This window comes from Pararge aegeria, chromosome 16, assembly GCF_905163445.1.
Source record: "Pararge aegeria chromosome 16, ilParAegt1.1, whole genome shotgun sequence".
Lineage (NCBI taxonomy): Eukaryota > Metazoa > Arthropoda > Insecta > Lepidoptera > Nymphalidae > Pararge > Pararge aegeria.
In genome coordinates this window covers 16,549,523-16,573,831 of record NC_053195.1, presented here as the reverse complement: position 1 = coordinate 16,573,831, position 24,309 = coordinate 16,549,523, and the positions used below count along the sequence as shown (strand labels likewise).

Here is a 24,309-nt window from a genome sequence, read left to right as displayed (position 1 = left end):
TAAACGATGATGTAAACGCAGATTTGTCACAACGGTTCGGCCTTGCCTTTAATGTACTAAAGAATATTAGTTAACACATTGAACTATGGATTGAAAAGTATTAGGCATGGTAAAGGTTTTTTGTACTTCATCTTGTTAATTTTGTTATCTCGTTTTCCGTAATACAAAATATACTGAAAATTAAAATTAAAATGTTTCAGCGGAATCTATAACCGTGAAATGAATTTAAAATTACATTCCTATTTAGATTAAAATGTCGTTAAACAGAAAGGCTGAACCGATTTTGAAGGGACTCTTACTCTCTAGTAGTAGTTGAGCTTTTTATGACAGAGGACTGAGCCTTGCTTATTTGTGCCGCTAAGAAAAACTTCTAAAACTATTTTTCAAACCAATAGCTTAACGTTTACTGTAATCGGTGTCTGTATGAACGATCTTGGCTAGTAAACCCCTACAGTTTAGGCAAAATCCTCTAACCCGCATCTGCGGTGACGTGTCAAGTAACAACCAATCACAAGATTGCTCACAAGTGATTTGTCGCAAAAAGAACGCTCAGTATAAGACTTGCAAGCTCACAACCGTGGTGTAGTTTTCGAATATCGAAACAATGTAACGTCAAAGCATAATACTTAGACCTTATTCAATTTTATCAGAGTCGCAAATTCCGTAATCTTGTTTTTTTATTTTGCCAAGAGTGCTACCTGTAAAATTATTGAGAAATTTGAGCTTTAAAACAAATTGGATAAATTCTATCTTACTCTTACGTTGCAGAGTAGCAATAACCCGACCTTCGGTTTGGAGCGTAAAAATCTAACACTAACGCAATGGTCACACTGCCTAGTTTTACTAGCTGCCTAAGAGCCGTTCAAATTTTCATCGTGACATGCCTTGTGATTGGTGCAAGCTTTTTTTGACGTCACGAATTGGCCTCACTTTACAGCTGCTACTGTATCTCTAGTAAAAGCAGGAGACAAAAATGTATTCCCTGATTATATCCATTGCAAAGGGATAACATTTATTTTATACCTGTCAAAGCACTGCAACAGGGAAAAGGATAAGTTTACCCCGATTTGATATTACACGTATTAATATTTCAATCATTGCGCCGATGTTCGGAGAGTGGATAATGCTATCGGAGAAGATATATATTTTATCCTTTCCCCTCAAGAAAATGTCTCCCGCCCATGCTAGCAAAGCACGCCACCGCAGACTTGGGCTAGATTGGTTGAGCTTGCGTTGAGTATTGAGTGTTACAGCCACGCTGGTGGTTTGCCCACAAGTGGACATAATCTGATGTGATGTGTGTTGGACACAGCGGACCAGTGCGGAAGGTGCCGCGCAGGCGCGCGAACTCTAAATCTCAACAAGTTCTGCAGCCGAGATTACGGTGAGTTACTCCTTCTACATCTTACCCTTATCTCATTTCATGTGGTACAACATGACTTCTTCAAAGTTGAAGACAGACTTATGTGTTGCCATATTTTTTTTGGGCAATAGCTTATTTCTGGTTAACCCTCTTTGGGAATTTTAACAACACCGTGTGGTTGGACAACGTAAGTTAATGCGTAAGTTATCAAAGACATCCCGCGTGCTAGTAGACTCCCCATTCATATGAATTGCAAGTCACGAAGAGTGATTAGATTAATAAATAATAAATAAATATACTACGACAATGCACACATCGCCATCGAGTCCAAAAGTGAGCGTAGCTTGTGTTATGGGTACTAGGATAACTGATGAATAATTTTTTTGAATATATAAACATAAATACTTAATATATAAATAAACACCCAGACACAGACACTGAAAAACATTCATTTTCATCACACAAATATTGTACAGTTGTGGGAATCGAACCCACGGCCTTGGACTCAGAACGCAGGGCCGCTGCCCACTGCGGCAATCGGCCGTCAGATAAAATAAAATAGATTGTCGTTGTTTTACGTTGTTAGTACGTAAGTTATAGTTGTTAGTATCTACGTAAATGCTCAAAGCATCACGGCCGCTCTGCTTGCAGTCATAATGGGGCGGGTGGTGGGGCGCGAGGCGGCGGGCGCGGGCGGCGCGTGGGTGCGGCTCGCGCTGAGCGTGCAGGCCGTGTACAAGCGCGGGCCGCGGAGCCGTCTGCGCCGCGGCGCCGTGGCTCTACACGTGCGCGCGCAGGACCTCGCCTGCAAGTGCCCCAAGATCAAGATTAACAAGTAAGTGTCATCATAGCATATAACAGCTGCTGGACTAAAGGGTCATAATCACCACGATGGGCAGACGGTTTGGTGATCGCAATAGCTAGTAGTAGTAGCAAAGAGGAAGCTAATTAATAAATATCATATCATCAAAATTGAGAATCATGCGATGATTGCGAAAAAAAAAGTTATAGTATATTTTCATAATTAATTAAAATGCAGTCTGCCAATATCATGGAGTGTAAAAATCTCAAGAAAAAACCTATGTGCAACAGTCTTGTCTAGTGGGGACACAGTGGGGTGCATCGGCCGTTACTAGTTACAATCTAAATCATATTGGTGTAAAAACCGCTCTTTCAATTAAAAAAAAATATACATTGCATTGGTCCAAAAACAGAAGGTCCTCCCTGCTCTAGTCAGTCTGTCAGTCTATTTGTAGTAACTCACTTTTTAACGTATCAATTTATTTGATAATAATTTAAGGAAACCTAAAAATTCAATTTATTTATTGTATATTATGTATATAAATTTAAATTACACGTCAACAATTTCCTCGACAGGTCCTATTTAATCCTAGGAGTGGAAAAAGAAGGAGCGTCGTCTGGCATGCCGGGGCTGACGGTTGGCGACAGAACTTTACTGTTGGAATGGCGGGACGACTGGCACAGACGCATCCGTCGCCTGCAACGGCGCGCGATTAACTGCCACTAACAGACACGCGTACCTGGAGACCGCCATCTTGAAAAACAAAAAGGCAAAGGTTTTTAACAAACAGCCTAGTGCCAAGGCCTATTTAAAGGAGTTTGTAAGGTATTCCGTCTATGTTCCGTGCATATTTTTGAATGGATAGATGCAAGATAACTGCCATTATTGCTGTTTAATAATACAATAGATTGACCTAGTCGCGTTTAAGGATATAGTAATCCGTTAATAATTATTAATGATTAATAAAGAAAATGTTAAATAGGTTCTGTCTCCTTCAAAATACCTTGATTGTACCCCCCATCCCCCCTTCTAATCGATTATCGAATTGTTATGAACGTCTTCTTCACGAGTCGATTAACTAATTTTACGCCTATCGTCCCTAAGATGAGTAAAAATAATTGTTGCCATGGAATAAATGGAGACAAATTATTGTGACTTAATTTCTACCTTCCTAGGATTTCGTTATTAATCGTGTACTGTTAACAACAAAGTTCCTATATGATATAATAATAATTTTAAAATAATGCACCACTTGAATAAATACGTCTATATAATTTATAAGGAATTTTGTTGTTAACGTTACTCTAATTTTAAGACTATTTATTTAAAATATTCTAGAAGCTATGACTAAATAATAGTTTTCGTTCCATTTTATGCATTTTTTGTATAACTGTTAATTTTTATATTGAAAATGCGTATGTTGAAATTGTTTTTAAGTACTGGTAACACTCGTCAATATCATGTGTCAAAATTGGCGCGCATCACTAAAGCGCTTTTTCGCTCTCTTTTGATAAATGATATTTTTTTTGTACAATATAGATTTAGGTGATTTTGATGATGACTCATTTTGATAATTCATCTCCACAAAGTATAGTCATAATGTTTTAACGTACCTCATTTATTAAGAAACTTATAGTTAAGGGTTATAAAATCTATTAATTTATAAATTTCCTTGCTAAAAATCTTTCGATAACTTTTTTCTTTTTAATCGATTCTTGCCAAAGCGATGATTTTAAAGTTCTGTAATGAGTACTTATTTTTGCCCGCTAAAATATTTTATTATACTTACCTAATTAGTTTTTAATTCTTTATCTAACGCCTAACTAAAGGTATATGTACAGTATTATTAGCTTTACTAAAATAAAATTATATTATTAAGTGTATAAAGTTTTAAACGTACATTTTGACGCCATTTTGCAAAATATGTTTTTACGGTCACCATGTTTATGGAGTACATATTATTTCTAAAATATTGCAAAATATAGATATCTACTTTAATTAGCAATTTTATGTATTTTTTTCAAATTCTTTAATTGCTTTATATATTCTAAACGCATTTATATTTTCTATGACTACCATCCTATTATGAGTGCCAGTAGTGTCCACATTTCGGCATAGTTTAGCCCACTTTGCTCTCTTGTCTGTGATTTTTTTATGGTCCTCCAAATCTTTCAACCATTTATTTCTTAGATGATCATCTGTTTTGAGGCATTGCATCTGTTTAACAGTACATCAAGTAAAAATAGCTCTGGCGGTCTTTCAATGAGTGATTTATACATATCACAAAACAATAACAGGTTTAATCCCATTGTTTTTTTATAATACATAAGTTTAATGTTTATTATACAAAATAAACATTCATTAACTAATACAAAAGCACTCATTCGCATACAAATGTAAAAAATATTTACAGTCCCGTTCGACCGTGAGAGGTGTTTTTACTAGAAGCGTATTTTAAGGCAATGGTTAATCGCGACATCCTTCAAGATTGCGCCCAGTGAATGACCGATAGCAAGAAACGCGCGTTCGAGTAAAACTTGCGATTGCTCACACGCAGGACGCAAACTTGAACGCCGCTAAGAACGCAACATGTGACGCGGTCGGTGGTGTGGCCCTCGCTTTACCGTCGTATCTTTATAGGTTCCGTGGTCTAAAACATGCCGTGCAAATTAACTTCCTGAAAATCAACTATGCAGTACCGAATGTTTCAGTCTGTGTCCACTCTTTCTTTTGGCTAAAAGTTATGACGTCTCTTCTTTTACCCTATAAATGCTACTTATGGCATACTTATACAAGGCTGCTTGGAAGCCGGCCACTCCGCTCTCATCTCTCACAAAATACAAATACTCTATAGATTGTTAAACTATAAAATTATGTTGGAAAAGAGTAATCCGCTGAGTTTCTTGCCGGCTCTTCTCAGTGGAATCTGCCTTCCGAACCGGTGGTAAAGTCACTAAGAACAGACTGATTTGACGTATCAAAAGTGCTTATAAACGAGGCCTACTTGAAATATTTCTTTTTCTTAAATATTTTTCAATGAACTTTCCACTTGTCTACCTTAACTTTTTGTGACTCTTCATCTTCATGTAATTACGTATTTAATTTCTCCTTTGCATATAATGAGGATTTTTTAACATGAAGTTAAAAGAAAAAGATTTATGATAGAAGGAATCACTATAAAATCGAATCATACGAGCAAATCTGAACAAAACTAATGGTACGTGTAAAGTAGTTATTTATAATTTTTCCTGTATTTTTATGTGGTTTACAATAAAGTGTATGAACTTTCATTCATACGTGGTCATACTCAGAAAATACATTCTCAACAATCACAATTTCCAATTGAAATAACTACCCAAAACAATATAGTATTCCAAACAAAGAGACCATATACTCAAGTAATCATGTTCAATTGAGCCGTCAAAATTATACTCTCAGGTACAGTTAGCGCACACAATGTAACAAATCATCTCGGGCACGATGCTACAGTTTACAATAATCCATTGTTGGGATTGGCAACATGGCCGGCGGACGAACAAATATGGCTGGATAATGGCCGCCGGCGGGAAAACAATACAAGAAACTATTCCAATGGACTTATTACAGATGCGGGCCTATTTTACGTTCCGATTATTATCGTTCAACTAGATTAAAATCGAAATAGTTGTTGATATTTTTTCTTCTTGGAATAAAATACAGTGGCGTTAAATGTACGTTTAGAAATTGAAATGAAAAATAATCTTTTTAGATCGTATTTAAAAATTACTTAGAGGTCTCGCTTGATTATACTGCGGATTGTAAAAAGTGTATTTAGTTGTAGATTGGTCTATTAACCTGTTTCTAGTTATGCATATCTTTAGATTTTGTAATCGGTGAACACTTTGTTCTAATACTGTTTATAAAAACAAAATATGCATCGAGTGCTTCTTTATTAGGGAAGTTTCATAGTTTTTAATTTAAATGTTGGTAACATTGGCATGTTACCTTTGCAAGTTTTGTTGCTGTCAAAATTTTACCGAGGAGGTTTAACATTAAAATCCAGCAATGTACTTTTTTTTTTAATAAACTGTATTAGAACAGACCTATGGGCATATTTATTAAGTAGTGCAAGCCAGGTTTTTATTTTATGTAAGTCCGTTTCAAATATAATTTTTTTTGGACAGTAAAGGCGTGCAAAAGATAAAAAAACATATAATTATATAGATACTATCAGAACATAACTGTATAGATATACTTAGACAATTTGTACTTCTTAAAACTAAGCGTGCAATAAGCGTGCAGAAGTTTTCAAAAAATCTCACTGGGATTTTTTTAATTACCTTGATACAGCCAAACATATTATATATCATATCGATTAACACCTGTATTTTTTCATAACTATGAAATCTCAAAGGGATTACGAGTGCGTGGAATCTTATAAGGACATCTTTGAATAATTTGGGACCTATACTTCATTCATTTCCCTTATACGACATTTCGATATTCTGTGAGACTTCATGGCAATTTAACACGGTTGTTTGGTTTTAAGAAGCGTCTGTAAGAGATTTTGTGACAGACAAGTCTATGATCTGTGACCATACAGCCTAATGTGAATTAAGATCACAAACAATCCGTTTTGCTTTTTTAAAACCAACTGTTTGTTGTAATGCGCGCTTAGTTATACTTGATGTGAAAATAAGTTTTTCTTGCTACTGTGAAGTAAAAAAAAAAGTTCACGGACTAAAAATATTTTGAATGGGAATGGAATTAAAACAATTGCATCACACCTTAATATCTTTTATTAAAAGTAGTTTTTTAACGCACAATTTAGGCCTATTTTTTTCAAAATTTTTAAAGCCATCGGCATAAAAGTTTGATGTACGATTTTCAATTAGTTATTTTAAACACGATTATTATATTGGAGTTGGATATCGAATTACCAATTGGGAATTTAAATATGTATGATGTTTGTAAAAACTTTATTTATCAACAATTGCGTACAACAAAAGAATCATGAAAAAAAGATTTTTTTTCGAAATCAACTTTTGTGCCGAAGAATGAATATAGTATCCTACGAAATATATTATTTTTCTTAGCGGTATGTATATTGTTTAGGATATATTTAATTACCAGTGACATGTTATTACCTCTAGTCTGTCCCAAAAATGGGTACAACACTCGAACGTACTTTTATCGATGCAAAGTAATAATGTAACTGTTTAAAAATTTGGACGGTGTAGAAGAAACGAAGAAACTTAAAGCTGGGGATAATGAGAGATATTGCGTAACTCTTCGTCAACATCATCATATAACCCTATTACCAGCCCACTACAGGGCACGGGATTCCTACCACTATAAGAAAGGTTATGGTACCTTTTTTTTTTTCCTAAGATCTTTTTAGCAGGAGTACTCTTTTGATGCCTGATGTATAAGGGTAATAACATCTCACTGGTAATATTGTAAGGAATGTCAATTAAATTTAAGGCATGTGAGGGACGAACGTGTTGGAACCAAAAACAATAGTCCAAGAGCTGACATGCAAATCAAAAACAAAAAGAAACATAGAAAAATATAATTCAATATAATAAAATTTGAAGCTTATCCATTTTCTCATAGCTGAACATTGTGTCGAACTTTGTATTTACTTAGACAATAACCGCTTTAATTCCGATTAGTTAGAAAGTTTATGTAAGTTACATCAACAATTTTCATTTGTGCAGAAATGAACAGCCATTTTAGCTGTTTATTTATATCAAGATTTTAAATGCAACAAACGAGCGTCCATCTTGATGAGAACAACCAATATGTTAAAATGTTTGTGTTATATGATTGGATAAAATTGAAAGTACTGTTTCGGCATAACACCACCAAACAAGGCGCTGCAGTGTAAGAATTTAAGGGACGTTTTAATGAGGTAGAATTTTACGTAACAAATTCATAATAAAACAATAATATTTGTTTATTGTTCAATAAAACATACGTACAAGTTACATTGCATCTGCACAGTAGGTATAATTATTCTTATAATTTACTTGGATGTACAGATATCGACCCCTAAGCTAGATATAAACCTGTTAGCTCGTATAAAAAAAAGAATAAAAAATTTGCAGGTTACGCTGGTAATCATAGTTTCATACATATCTATAGTCATATCTATAGATAGATAGATAACTGTTGAACTAACTCAAACGTTTTACTACAAAATATAATTATAATCGAAAATTAAATTTTTCACCGAAAAAGGTGTATCTACATAAGTACGTATAGCATTTTAGCCGGAACTTTACATAAAATGATGTCATAGTTACCTTGAAAAACAAGCACCAGCTCTTGGACTACAAGTTTAGAAGTAAAAACGCTTGTTTATGGTCCCAACATACGTTCGGAGTGTTTTCGCGATGAACTTGTGTTTTTATGATACCCTGCTCCTGTGATGTAATAAAATGTTATTGGTTATATTTATTTAAAAATAAAAAGTACATTAATATACGGAACTCTGTCTTTTTATTCGACCATTAGCCTTGTTCACATTATTCCAATGCAGTTAGTCTTTAACCGACTACGAAATTATTATCAGTTTGACGTCTCTGTTAGCACATTTTTTTTTAAAGATTAAGTCGGGAGTGTTTTTAGCAATGTTTGATGGAAATTGGTCTAAGATGGCAGCCATAAAAAAATGGTGAATTAAATATTTTTTAACACGTTGGCTGCTGAAAACACAACGTTTGTGTTTTAAAACTACGTAACGCGTGTGCGGCTCGAACACGCAAGGCGTGTTAAAATAAATGTACCTACAAGGATGCGACCGAACACGTTGGGCGTGTTTTTCCGGCGTTCTGCGAGTGCGGCAAACACAAACGCTGTGTTATTTAAATATACTGTTAGAGCGGCCTTTACGCAACAAGTGTGTTATACGTTACCGCAAGTACTTTTTATTATATATTAGACAATATACCTACTTAAAATTCGTTGTTTTGTGAGTTATCTAATCATTATACATGAGTGTTTTTCTTAATAAGTCCCATGCCATCGAGAGAATCGACCATCACACGTATAAAGCTCTTTCAGTATAGGTATCCAATGAAATGGCTTAGCTAGTAGAATACTATGCGTTATGATAAATTTCAAATCCAAGATGGCAGCCACAACAAAATTACGAATTACATTATTATTTCAGAACTCCCTCAATATAGGATTTTTAAAGACCTCTCTGGCGGTGAGCGCTGTGGTTTTAAGCTGTATGTCCCGGGTTTGATTCCCAGCAGAAGCAATTTTGAAATTTATGACAATAATAATTCTGAATCTTCTCTGGTCTCGTCTGGTAGGTGGCTTTGGCCGTGGCTAGTTGCCGCCCTACCAAGAATGACGTGCTGCTTATCAGGAATTAGTTTCTACGCGACATCGTACCGGAATGCTTTTGGTTAAATATAACTGCATTACTCCCTAACAGGTTAGCCCGCTACTGTCTTAAGCTGCATAATTACTTACATCATCGTCCTACGCGACATCGTATCGTTAAATTTAGGTAACTAGCCAAAACCATAGACCATAGAAAATTCAGAAATAATAAATTCCCAAAATCTTCCCCGCCGGAGATCGAACCCAGGGCTTTCCACTGAAAAGAACGCATCGTGGTTGTCAACTACAAAATGATGCCACCACACACGGAGGATTGCTTTTCTGTGGTAGAAATATGGCAAAAAGATGAGATATGTGCTGTGATAGTAGTGACAACCCTAGGTCTATCTCCCTATAACAATCCTATAACCTTTAGCACGTATCGCAATAAATCAGCCTTGTAAGACAATAAGCTGTCGACAGGGCTGCCAACTCGGCTGATTTCCCTCGGGAGCCACCCCTGGGGACGCTAAGGTAACTGTAAATGTTGATGGTCATTGATATTACAAAAAAAATACCAAAGATATACACACAGTACCGGACCATATGAAAATAGTATTGAAGCAATTGGCTTAGATTTTCACAAGATTTTTCGGTGTTTCAACTCATTCCTCCGTGTTTCTTTGACCCATACGATAAACGGATAATATGGCTCTAAAGCACACAGATCATATAATATCATTATAGAATATGACTTCCAATAACATTACTGAAGTTATAGCTGTAGGAAATAAAATATAACCTCCCGTGTAGTTTATATACTGCAGTCTCCAAGCACCTTTTGGAGTCCACTAACTAATATTATAAAAAGGGTTCTTGTATGTTTGTATGTAATGGATAAATACAAAACTGTTTAAACGAATTTAGAAGTTCTTTTTTTCTTGAAAAGAAAGCTTCATTTTTAAGCGTTAACAAATTAAAATGCTACCAAGCTGTTTTATCCGCAAAGGGTGACTAAATCTTTGAAAAAAGCATATATATATACGTACCCCTTTAGTATAAGGCACAATAATTAAATGTCGAAAAAAAAACTATACCTGTAGTTTTCTAGTCAGCCATTATTAGGCATACCGCATAGACTAGTAATCCTAATTATCGTAGCAATGAATGAATGAATGAATGAATACACTTTTATTGTACACCACAGAGAAAATTTACAGAGATACAGATACAACAGCACAATAAGCTAGAACGTACAATTTGGCGGCCTTATCGATAAATAGCGATCTCTTCCAGGCAACCAAAGGTATACAAGAAAATGCTATACGAAATTAGTAGGTGGTACAACCAACATTAGTGAAATATTAGGATTTAAAACTAAATAAACATAAAACATAGTACATATAAGCAATCTTATGGTGATAAAACTTGCTCTTTATAGCTTAGACATATAGCTTAGGACATAATTTAAAATTTAGTAAAAAGTATCGCTAGTTAACGTGGGTGAAACCGGAGGTAGGTAACAGCTTGTAATATCACAAGTCTGAACAGTTGTATATTTCAACGCGCTATATACAATATAGTGCTGAGATACAACCAAAAATTGCTAAAACCTTGACTTCTTTTCTTTATTTACGTTTTAAAGACTTTTTTAAACAACACTACACTTCTATGGATTTGTATCAATATTGATGGGTATTTTCTTTAAGAAATATCGACACATAACTTAGATGGAAGAGCACAGGGGTCCTGTCTAATAATAAAGTCATTTTGGACATTTCAGGGCCCTGTACGTATTACAGAAAGAACGAAAACCCCTATGATAAACTAATCGACCTCTATGGCGGAGCAGCGATTGGCTGTATCCAGTCTTATAGCCTAGAATCCTCTCGTGTCCGATAAGCCACTATTTGCATATTAATCTTAAGTAAATGAAATGAGTAAGTAAATAATGTACGTAAGTGAAAAAAGCAAGTGAAGAAATAAATATATAATGAGTAAATAATACAAGTATATAATTTATCTTAAGAAAATAATGTATGTAAATAAAGTAAATCAGTTAATTACATAACTAAGTAAATAATGTAAATAAAGTAAAATTATACGTAAGCAAATTAAGCAAGTCAGTAAGTTATATTTGTAAATAGTTACCATAAGTATATATTGTACGTCTGTAGAAGATATAAGTAAGTAAATAATGGAAATAGGTAAATAATGTATGTAAAGAAGTAAATAAAGATAGTAAATACATACAATATAGAGAGTAAGTAAATAATGTACGTAAGTAAATAATGCATAAGGGTAACATATTTACGTAAGTAACATATAATAAACAAATAATTAAAATAACTCCATAATGTAAGTTAGTAAATAACGTAAGTGAGTAAATAATGTACAATTTAAGAAAATAATACACGTAAGTAAATAATGTCCGTCAGAAAATAAATCAAGTAAATAGATAAGTAGATAAAGTGAGTATATAATGTACGTAAGTAAATAAAGATAGTAAATAATAAAATATATAACGTAAGCAAATTACATAAGTAAATAAACAGAGTAAGTAAATTATGTACGTAAGTAACTAAATAAGTATATAATGTAAGTAAATTATATAAATAAACATATTTTCCTAAGTAAATAAAGAGAGTAACTAAATGATGTACGTAAGTAAATACTGTACGTAAGTATATAATGTGTCTTAGTAAGAAAATTATGTACTAAAGTAAATAATGTACTTAAGTATATAATGTATTTAAGTATATACAAACTAGTGGAAAGCAGTTTTTGCCCGACAACATGCCCGATAAATGAATCCTAGCTAGATCGATGTATCGCCCCCAAAACCCCCTGTATGCTAAATTTCATGAAAATCGTTGGAGCCGATTCCGAGATTCCAATTATATATATACAAGAATTGCTCGTTGAAAGATATAAGGACGCGTTTGGAACCCTCGTAGCTTTAGTTTTAAGTTTACGATTGTGGTTATCGCCATCATCTCACTACCGTGTAATTCTTATGTACGCATCAAAAGTGCCACCTATGGGCCTACTTGAATAAAGATATTTTTGACTTTGACTTTGACTTTGACTTAAGATAAGTACTGAAAAAAATTCTATTTCAACACTCAAACTCAGTTGTGGAAATCGAACTCAGCCTTTACTCAGAACCACTACTACCCACTGCGCCAATCGGCCGTCATTTTGGTGTGAATAAATAATTTCAATATTATTATCAAATTCCAAAATTGGTGGTTGGGAATATGAGCACAAACAGCACACCACAGCTGAGACTCGGCGCAAGGCATCAGATGGTGGTACCGTTAGTCTAGGAATCGCAATACCAATCTACAGCACATTCCGCCGGAAAGCCAGATCATGATGCATTCGGAATTAATAAGGCCGCCCATACACATGCGATTTATGTTTAAAGCTAAGTCGCTTGACGTCCGAGGAATCGGGGCTTGAGGCATAATAAATAAATAAATACACTATGACAAAGATCATTTTTTGTCTGCATCTGCGGATCTTTAACTTGCCTATTCCCTTCTGTTTTATTTGTGGTTTGACAATATTGTATATATTTATTTATTATTGATATTAATTATATAGGTATATATTAATTATTATCACTATCTATATATTTTATTGTAAGTTTGTTATATGTACATATTATATTTGTATATATAGGTTTATGCATGTTTATTTGCAACACAGTACAGTTAAAAGCACCACCTACCTCTCTTCTTGAGCTGTTTTTAACGCCTTTGGTTGCCTGGAAGAGATCGCTATGTAGCGATAAGGCCGCCAAATTGTATACCTTTTGTTAAATTTTTACTTTTAATTTGTTATGTTTATGTGGTGTACAATAAAAGTGTATTCATTCATTCATTCATTCATGACAATACACACATCGCCATGTAGTCCCCAAAGTAAGCGTAGCTTGTTATGGGTACTAAGATGATTGATGAATATTTTTTTTATGAATAATATACATAAATACTTATAGCACACGTATAAACAACCAGACACTGAAAAACATTAATGTTCACTCAAACATTTTCCAGTTGTGGGAATCGAACCCACGGCCTTGGACTCAGAAAGCAGGGACGCTGCCCACTGCGCCAGTCGGCCGTCAAAATATAACTCACTTCTTCAGGTACCACCTTCGCTGAGATCACTTCGCATGAGAGTGTGTTCAAACTAAGGATTGAAGTTCAAATCTCTTATGACCAAGACATTCTATTAACGACCTAAAATTTGCGGACTGATATAGTCCTCCAATGCACTGGGCTAGTGCTAGCGTGGTGTGGTGATGAAGAACGGCTTTAACCCTTTTTCATTGAGGGAGGAGACCCTTCCCATATAGAGCAGGTGTTGGGTTGATGTGATGAATACATCAAAATTCTGAATTAATTTAAATTCAAGTAGGCCTAGTTTATATGCACTTTTGAAACTTCAAGTCAGTATGTTTGTAGTGACTCTACCACCGGTTTACCGAGAAGAGCCAACGAGGAACTCAGGAGATCGCAGCATTTAAGTAGAACACACAGCTTCAACTTCTGGACTGACTGACTGACTGACTGACTAAGTAAATGAGCTAAGAGCTTGAGAAGCGCCCTTATGGTTGACGTCTTCCCCCTACACTCTTACATATCACCTGACAAAGGATAAAATTAACGTGTCCTCCGTCTACAGGCAAAAGAAGAAGTTTACCCCCGTTTGTTATTACACGTATATTACTTCGATGTGCGCCAATGCTCGAAGAGTTGATAAAGATGTAAGAGGATATCTGTATCCTTTAAGGCATATGAATGCCTGATATTACACCGGCAACTTACATATTACACCCTTCAGACCGGAACATAGCGGAACATTTATTTCACTACAAGTCAGCCCTTGACTACAATCTCACCTGGTGGTAAGCGATGATGCATTCTAAGATGGTAGCTGGCTAACTTGTTAGGGAGTATGGTAGTCATACCCCTAATCGGTTTCTACGCGACATCGTACCGGAACACTAAATCGCTTAGCGGCAGGTCATGTAACTTGCCACCGTCAAAGCCTTCCACCAGACCGTTTCAAATTCAGAAAATATAAATTTCCAAATTGACCCAGGACCTCCTTCTTAAATTCACAGCGCTCATCGTTGCGCCAGAGAGGTCGTCAAACAATGCTGCTTAGCGGCAGAAATAAGCGTAGCGATTGTACTTCCCCGGACGAGCTCTGTCACAAGAAGCTGTACTAATACTAAACGTATCCTTTCAACGGGGAACGAAATTCCCCTGCCCATGCTATCCGTGGTCGCGAGTGTGCGAGACGCCTACAGTAAGCTGTGAGCACAATGGCCCATAATAAGTTTGTGTTGAAATATAAACCGCGCGCATTTAATAACGCATTGTGCACAACGTATCTGCCCAGCGACTGAAATAACTCTTATTCACGTGTCAGTCCAATCAGCAGCCGAGCCTTCCTGCTACTAGCGTTAGATTTAACTATAATCGCTTAAATACATTATCACCAAGAATAGAATTGTTAAAAAGTGTTAACGAGTCTACCGGTGATCCTAGAGTGGACAGTTACCTTGGCCAAAATTAGCTTGGTCGTTCTAGGATACTAGCATCATTGTCCCTTTGAACGACAAAACTAATTCTGTGGCCAAGGTAACTCGGTAGTTTCGGCTGAGTAAGGTCCTCGTAATTTGTCGAACTTGCTAACCACTAGGGCAAAAGTGTGAAGGGGGCATAGTATAATAAATTAATACTAGCGGACCCGCGCAACTTCGTCCGCGAATGAGTCGAGTTAATCAAGTCATACAAAAATTGCTCGTTTAAATATATAAGATAAGATAAGATACAACAATATTATAGTTAAGTAATGTTTCTATACTTGTCAACTTTGGGTCAACAATATCAGGGTGCAAAACAATAATGCTCATCGTATCTTGATGAAGTTGCCAAGATACTGCAGCGCGTCGGACATGTTTGCTAGGGCCAGAGTACCGATTATGAGATCGCGAATCGCAACATTTTGGAGTCGTTTGCGAGCCTCCGATAATGAATTCCTAAGCACGGGCTTTCGGTGCACCACGAGGCGAATAGAAAATAAACTGTAGTGATTTTGTAAACGTTAGGTATAAGATAACCCATAAACTATGACGCTTGCTATTAGAAAGAGTAATTATTATGACGGACGTGCGTTTACAATATTTTTATTGTTACTTATTACTATTGTTTTGTTATTTAATTTATCTTTTTATACTTTAACTCGTTGCCGCCGGAACACCTTCGAAAGTCGTACAAGTTTTTCCGGATTCCTCTTCTTCCGGAGTTGGCTACTCGCACGAGCAAGCAACGTGATTAAGGTACTGGTGCAAGTGATATGCTGATGCACATGCTATTTGCATAAATACGAGTCATAGAGATCGCCCGCAGCGACCGATTGCACGTGTGTGGCCCGCAGTTTTGAAGTAATGGATCGCTGCGATAGTCGTGCGATTGTTCGCTGCAATCGATTGCTTGTAAATGGGGAGCTGCGTTTTAAGTAATTAAAATATCGCTTGCTTCAACAGTGAAAGAAAACATCGTGAGAAAACCTGCATGTCTTAGAGTTCTACATAATGTTCGCAAAGGGGTGTGGAGTCCACCAATCCCCACTAGGCCAGCGTGGTGGACTACGGCCTTAACCCCTTCTCATTGTGGGAGAAAACCCGTGTAGTGGGTCAGTAATGGGTTGGTATGATGATGATAAGAAGATAAATAAATCATAAAAAATGCACCCAATTAAGCCTTTTTAGATATCAGTAGTACGTCATGACAAAGATAATAATATTTATCTAGTAGATTTAAATTAAATTAATTTATTATATCAACATAATAATATGTAATTATTATCTAATGTTTAACTATGTCTTACATTCTAGAACTATGTCGTACACTGCGAAAGAAATCCGCGCGATTTTGCTTCCTGCGATTTATATTGAAAAGTGAAAACTTCAATACAATAAGTAAATTCATATCGAGGTTTACAAAAAAGATAGAATTTTATCTCACTATAGATTGTTGTAACAATTGCTAAGTTCGTTAAACTTATAACTAAAGCTACGAGGGTTCCAAACGCGCCCTGTTCAAGATGAAGCCCGCAACAATCTAAATACCGTCTAAATAAGTAACACCTGATCTAAGGAGATTCCTAGGCAAACATCAACCCTTCACCAATAATTATCACTTAAGAGTTGGAGAAAAGTTTATTTTCTTTATGCATCGCTTAAATCATTAAACATTCGATTATGAATAGATGCCTGGGTTTAGCTAAAACGGCGATAAGTCCATCAGTGGACTGTTATGGGCTATTAATGAAACCTGCGTGGGAAATATTGCGGCTAATATCCGCTTTGAGCAAGTTGCACACCGTTTTCGTTCACTCTAGTACTTATGTATGCCAAACGTTATCGGAATGCACACACTTGTTGATCAAACAATAATTTTTGAGACAAACTAACTTTTTAGCGAATTTAAAACTGATCTTTTGTGAGGCTAGTACATTTTAGCTAGTGAAATGGCTGCAAAGATTCCACTCGGCACCAACATTGCAGATAGTATATGTCTTCAAGATTTCGACCCAGATCTACGGCAATCCATTCATGCAATCATCGAAAAAGAAGGCTTCATAAAGTATGCTATCGATAAAAAGAAGTTTAACACTGGTGGAGGTAATTTTATGGCTGATTTAATCGAGATTGATATTAAAGGTATGTTATTGTGATTATCTATACTTATAATAAAACTGCAACGGGAAGATTTCTGTACATTTAATATATTTTGATAATTTTGACGGGGGGGTGCTTTATAATCGATACTGAGTCCAAAACAGATTTTTATTTAATTTTTGTCTGTCTGTCTGTCTGTCTGTCCGTCTGTCTGTCTGTCTGTCTGTCTATCTATCCAGACATCACGTGAAAACTACTGGACGGATTTTAATACAATTTGGTATAGTGGTAGCTGATATTCCGGGTCAAGATATAGGATACCTTTTATCAAATATTATTTAAACAATAAGTTTCCTCCGGGAAACGAGATGAAAATTTTTATCAATTTTACTTAATAGCTCCGTTAAAATTCGATTTCAATAATTCTTTTTTTTATTTCAAAGTGTATACTATGAAGTATGTATTGTCTAATTTTAATGAAGATCTGATAAATTGACGTGTACGGAAAGCGATCTAACGGGTCATTAGTGCAAACTGGTGTCCCCCAGGGATCTGTATTAGGACCCTTCCTATTCCTCATTTACATGAATGACCTTCCTTACCTAGCTGAGGACAATCACGGGATAGTATTGTTTGCTGATGATACATCATTGATGTTTAAAATTAAACGTCGTGAAAAAAATCTTGACGATGTAAACATATGTCTCGCTAAAGTAGTACAATGGTTTGAGGCTAATAACTTAGCTCTTAACGGAAAAAAAACGAAGAGTATTAAATTCACACTACCGAATGTTAAACAAGTAAAAACCATTGTACAACTTAATAATGAGGAGTTGGATTTGGTGGATACGACAATCTTTTTAGGAATAACTTTAAATGCTAAGCTTCAATGGGGCCCACATATAAATAATTTAGCGAACAGACTTAGTTCTGCAGCATACGCGGTAAAAAAGATTCGTCATATGACAAAAATAGAAACTGCTAGGCTTGTTTATTTTAGTTATTTTCACAGCATTATGTCCTATGGCATTTTATTATGGGGTAATGCTGCTGATATACATTATATTTTCGTCCTGCAGAAAAGGGCTATTCGTGCGATATATAAAATGGGCCCAAGAGAGTCATTAAGGGACAAATTTAAAGAAGTTAAAATAATGACGGTGCATAGTCAGTACATATATGAAAATTTAATTTATGTCCATAAAAATATATCAAAAGTTAAAAAGAAAATGCACTGTAACAATATAAATATTAGAAGCAAAAATAAACTCGTTGTGCAGTTTACTAGGCTACACAAAATTGCAAATTCATTCAAGGGCAATTGTATATTATTTTATAACAAATTACCAAATAAAATCTTTGAGTTGTCTCTCAATAAGTTCAAAGTTTATATAAAACGTAAGCTTACAGAAAAATCCTATTATAACATTAAGGATTATTTAAACGATAAAAAAGCTTGGGTGTGAATTGCTCTAGCTTCATAGCTTAATTGAAATTTACTGGAAGATGGTGATAACAAAAAAAAAAATTACCCGGCTAAGTTTGTTGTGGGCTCTTCTTAGACCAGGGCGCGTTTGGAACCCTCGTAGCTTTAGATTTAAGTTGGCGAACGAAGTTATCACCATCCCGTTACAATTATGTAAACAAATATGTATGAACGCTTCATAAGTGCCTGTGATAGGCCTGCATGAATAAAGAAATTTTGAATTTGGATTTGAATTTAAACATTTTTGGAGATAAAGATAACTCTTCACAAATAACAGCAAGTCGCAAGGAATATGGGACAACGATCGAATGCATGCGTACGATCCTTCTAATGTTATAAATGCGAAAGTTTGTGAGGAGGGATATATGGATGGATGTATGTATATATCAACTAAAATAATGACAACTTACTAACTCAGTATACCTACCACGTAAAATAATAGTAGGTACATACTAGCTTCTCGATTGACTCATATGCGGACAAAGTCGCGAGGGTCCGCTAGTTTATACTAATATTAGGTATAACGTGTTTTTTTTTTGTTTTTAATCGATAACTCTTTAAAGCAAGAAAATGAAAACTTAAATTCGTACCGGTACCGCTCCCGGAGAAGCGGTGATAACTCAGATCTTTCTAACAATCTATTTTCTAACATACGGATATAAATTTGTGATATCTTTAAAACAGTTACAATTTTGTGACTGCAGGCAAGGTAAAGAAAGAAGCGGTGATCGGGCAGGAGATCGACTTCACTTTCGGGTGGCCGAGTTCGAATCCTAGCCCGCACCTCTAACTACTAAGTTATGTGCGTTTTAAGTAATTAAAAATATCACTTGCTTCACGGTGCACGGTGCACAAAACATCGTGGAGGGTATGTGGAGTCCACCAATCCCCCCTGGACCAGTGTGGTGGACTACGGCCTTAACCCCTTGTCAATTGTCATTGTGAAGACGTGAAGATTACTTAATTTAAAGGTTTTTGTCAGTCCTCCTATACCGGTGGACTGTGCATCACTTATACGCGCCGTGCTTAGAATGCCCTGCGTGTTCAATTTACGCCTTTAGAATGCTGTTGAGGCAGCCGTGGTTCTGTAGCGCCTCTAAAATGTGCGCAGACGCAGTAACAAATGACTTTTTTGCCAAAATGCGTAACAAAGCAGCCTCTCTCCTACAGCGTTTACGTACCAGCGACAACTGCATTCTTAAGGTATTTTCTGCCAGATACGACTGCCCTATTCTGTGCCACTGTGTGAGAGGAACAATCGGGCGAGTGTAGTATTGCTTATTTTTATTTATTTTTTGTTTATTAAAACTAATCATTAGTAACTTAGCGGTAAAGGTTTTCTTTTTTAGTTATATACTACTGGATGGAAACGTCTTAAATAAATGATTAGTATTATCGGCTTGATGAAATACGTACCTACGTGGGGTAGTTTACGTTTATGAGTTCGGTGAGGCCAATATTTACATTACTACTAATATTTATTGTGAAAGAACTGGAATAATATTGTGTTGGTAACATTTAAGTAGATACTACCTTGAAGTAATATACAGCGTGTAATCGAATTACGAAATACTGATGAAGGGTGCATAATATTTCATAAGGAATCGCCCTGTAAAAATAAGAAATCAAAAGAAACTTGTTTATTTTTCAATACAAACTAATTCAAAACATTCTAAGAGTTTACTGACAACCCTTTTGAAGGTAAAAGACCGAAACGCGCAAAGTGTCTACGCGGTACGCGTAATAAAGTGATGGGAGACACTTCATTTTCATTTTGCATGTGATGTTAGGGCTACCATGCCATGCCTATAAGTGAACAGTTAGACGGCTTATTTTTTTTGTAAATATTAATTTTAGTTTGCAATTATTATTACTTATAACTTAAAGTCTGTTAGGGCTGTATCTGATTTCTTTAAGTTAAAATTACGGCAGTGGTTTACTCAAAAAATATTAGTCTCTCTGGCTTCAAAGATAAGTCTCGGAGACAGTATATATTGGAACTATAGCCTGTAAAGTTATATTTCGGTATGTATTTATACGTTTTATAAGTCAAATAGATCTTTGAGTAATAGTAGACTGAACTTCTACAGGTATAACTGCCGATGGCGAAAAGGAATTAAGTTTATTCATCAAGAAACAAATCCCTTTGGAAAAGATTAAGGTATTCGACTGCAATGTAGTTTATCGCAAAGAATTATTCATATACACTGAATTGATAAAAGTCATGACGTTGCTGCAAGATAAAGCAGGAGTGCCAAGTGATGACAGATTTAAACTTGCAAAAGCTTACAAAGGATCTAGTGTAAATGCTCTAATTTTTGAGAATCTTACGAAAAAAGGTTTTAAAACTTACGGAAGATTGGATTTACCACCTGTGAAGTATTTAGAGCTTGCTGTTAAAGAGCTTGCCAAGTTTCATGGTATATCATTCGTGATGGAGCATTATATGCCGGAATTTTATGAGAGTAAAATAAAATCGATAAACAATCAGTTTAATTATAATGAAGATTGGAAGGAGTTGATGAAAAAAGTTTACTTATACACGGCAAATTTATTAGGCGGTGAAATCAAGAGAAAAATTGAAGATTTCCTTCCGATCGCGATAGACAAATATCCTAAGTACGACAAAGACCAAACTACTGTGAGATGTTGTTTGACACATATGGATTACCGTCCCAACAATGTGTTGGTGCGGGAAAGCGTAAGTAGAAACTGTTGTATCATCATCATCATCGGTTTTTTTTGCCCCTTAGATCCAGCGGGTACCAGCGGCGCGCTAAATGCCATCTGTCCCCCTCGTTGGGGTCGACCAACGCTGCGCTTACCAGTGCCGGGCGAACATTCCAGGACATTTGGCCCCAACGTCCATCCTTTCTCCGAACTATGTACCCTGCACATATGCTACTTCAGCTTCGCAACTCGTTGAGCTATGTCGGTAACTATGGTTTTTCTACGGATCTCTGATATGATTTCGTAAAGATCGTACTCCGAGAATAGCTCTCTCCATCGCCTGCTGAGTGACTCTGAGCCGTCCTATGAGGCCCATAGTTAGTGATCATGTTTCAGACCCATAGGTCATCACTGCCAACACGCACTGTTCGAAGACTTTGGTCTTCAGGCACTGAGGGATTCATCATCATCATTACCAGCTCTCCGGGTCTTACCGGGTCTCCCCCACGAATAGAAGGGGTTAAGGCAGTAGTTCCGCACTGGGCCAGCTAAGTGTAGCTGGCCCAGTGCGGATTGTAGGACTCCACATACATTTGAGAAAATTATGTACAACTAACTACCGTTAAAGCAAGAGATATTTTAATTATTTAAAATGTACATAACTTCGAATAGTTAGAGGTGCGTGATGGGATAAGAACTCGGCCCCCCGACAGTGAAGTCGACCTCCTACCCGCTGCGCTATCACCGCTTTACTGTAGTATAGGATAAGGAAAAGGATCCAGGTATGAGGCAGATAGGCATATGTTTTGGACACTTCTATTAAAAATGTCAATAGATTTTATTGTTTCTTTCTTACTGTTAACGTTAAATTTAAAGTGTGCAAGGTGTGCCTAAACCATATGGTTTCGGCTTCCCTTTCGGGAACATCCAGTTCCATCCCCGACACGCATCTCTAACCCTTCAGAGTTATGTGCGTTTTAGGCAATTAAATATCACTTGCTTCAACGATGAAGGAAAAACTCGTGAGGAAACCTGTATGTCTGTGAGTTCTCAATAATGTTCTCAAAGGCGTGTAAAGTCTAATAATCCACATTTGGCCAGCGTGAGGGCTACGGCCGAAACCCTTCTCACTCTTCTTTATGACACTGCTGCTTTTCCTCAGAATGGCGAACCCGTGGAAGTAATGGTGGTAGACTTTCAGCTTATGGACTACGGGTGTCCACTAAAAGACTTTTTGTTCTTCATCTACGCATCCACGAGTAGAGAATTCAGAGCAAAACATCTGGACGATCTCAAGGACCTGTATTTTGAAACTTTGTCGAGATTTCTTAAATATTTTGAGTTGGACGTGGACGATGTATATCCTAGGAAGGAATTTGAAAAGGTTTGTACTTATCAGCCTTTTACCGTCCCACTGCTTAGCATACGATTTCTCAGAAGACCTAGAAGTTCTAGAGCATAGCCGTACCACGACGGTCCAATGCGAACAAAACTTGATGACAAAAATGTATTCATCAGCTATCTTAGTACCCATAACACAAGCAACGCCTACTTGAGGGCTAGATGGCGATGTGTGTAATGTTGTAGTATATTTTTTATTATTAATTATTTATTTATTTATTTCTACAGGTATATAAGGATTGGATGGACTATGGACTAATCAGGACGTTATATGCGTCAGTATTTCTATTCGCTCCTGACACAGGATTGGACGTCAGTAACCTGAGCCTCGCAGAACTGCCCTTTAACCCTGATAGGGTGTTCGAGGAGAGGGCGCGAGGTTGGCTAGAAGATTTTATAGAAGGAGGCTATTTATAAAGTTGTGTACGTAGACTTGCAGTTACGATGATAAATATGTACTTATATTTTTATAATTTTTATTGGTGTTTTTACCTACACTTGAAGGAATTATCAATTTTAGAAATTTAAAATGCATATAAATAATTTCGGAACCGACCGGATTTGAACCTGCGACTCTCGGGCAATCGCGGCCTGAGCGCTTTCACAAATTAAGCTACGGCTCTCCTAACGTCGATGCCGAAATTAGTATATGCCTTTCACATCAGTCTTATAGCGACTGTAGCGTCATCTAGTAACGAAACGTTGCAGTTTCGATCTACTTTTTCAAAGGTCCATATTACAATGAGACACTTTTCTAACAAGAGAAACACATTGCTATTTGTATTTTATAATTTTTATATTTTATTTTTTTGCCGAGTTGGAATCCCAGCACGCACCTCTAACTTTTCTAAGTTATGTGCGTTTTAAGTAACTCAAGGTTATCATGGCGGCACCTTATACAGAGGAAGCCGGAATGCTATTAGATTTTAAGTAAGAATAAGAGAAGAAGGGAGTATTAATCTACATAAATCTGCCTTCCGAACCGGTGGTAGAATCACTACAAACAGACAGACTTGATGTTTCAAAAGTGCTTATATTAGGCCTACTTGAAATAAATGAATTTTGAATTTTGAATTTTTTGAATTTTTGTAAAGGAAACGATGGGAATACGTTATTAAGAAAAGTCCCGAATAAAAAGTGAATAAAAAAAAAAGAAAACAATTAATTCAAATATCACTTGCTGCAACGGTGAAGGCAAACATTGCGAGGAAGCCTGAGAGTTCGACATAATGTTCTCAAAGGTGTGTGGAGTCCACCAATCCGCACTGGGCCAGCGTGGTGGACTACGGCCTTAACCCATTCTCACTGTGAGAGGAGACCCGTGCTCTGTAGAGTACCGGTAATGGGTTGATATGATGATGGTAAAACCACATTTAAACCACAATTTTTTAAAGTGATACATATGCCATTTCATGTTCTACGAACTACGCAATGTGTTTTGATACTGTTTTGGTACATTTGCAAAATACCCTACCAATATGTTTTCTCGCATACCTACATTTCGAGCATGATGACTGTTGTTTCGTTATTTAGGAGAAGTGACAAGTCGACAAGGTTTAAGGGTG

At 36.2% G+C, this 24,309-nt stretch overlaps 2 protein-coding genes across 3 annotated transcripts in view; both read left to right on the top strand.

Moving 5' to 3' along the window:
* The window catches only part of LOC120630701 (netrin-B-like), a 221,943-nt gene extending 218,557 nt beyond the window's left edge, over positions 1-3,386 (top strand). Inside the window, exons 5-7 of one of the 2 annotated variants that reach the window (XM_039899984.1) lie at positions 1,313-1,384; positions 2,015-2,198; positions 2,741-3,386. In XM_039899984.1, the coding sequence (XP_039755918.1) occupies positions 1,313-1,384; positions 2,015-2,198; positions 2,741-2,891 (407 nt within the window). In that variant the 3' untranslated portion in view covers positions 2,892-3,386. Of the gene's footprint in view, positions 1-1,312; positions 1,458-2,014; positions 2,199-2,740 lie in introns of those variants that run through there. The other variant, XM_039899985.1, reaches the window with a different exon arrangement.
* A 13,650-nt stretch (positions 3,387-17,036) lies between these two features.
* LOC120630657 lies at positions 17,037-23,161 on the top strand. The gene is made up of 4 exons (XM_039899921.1): positions 17,037-17,229; positions 20,764-21,374; positions 22,506-22,727; positions 22,973-23,161. Exons 1-4 carry the CDS (start codon positions 17,037-17,039, stop codon positions 23,159-23,161), a joined length of 1,215 nt encoding a protein of 404 aa, XP_039755855.1.
* Positions 23,162-24,309: the final 1,148 nt, after the last annotated feature.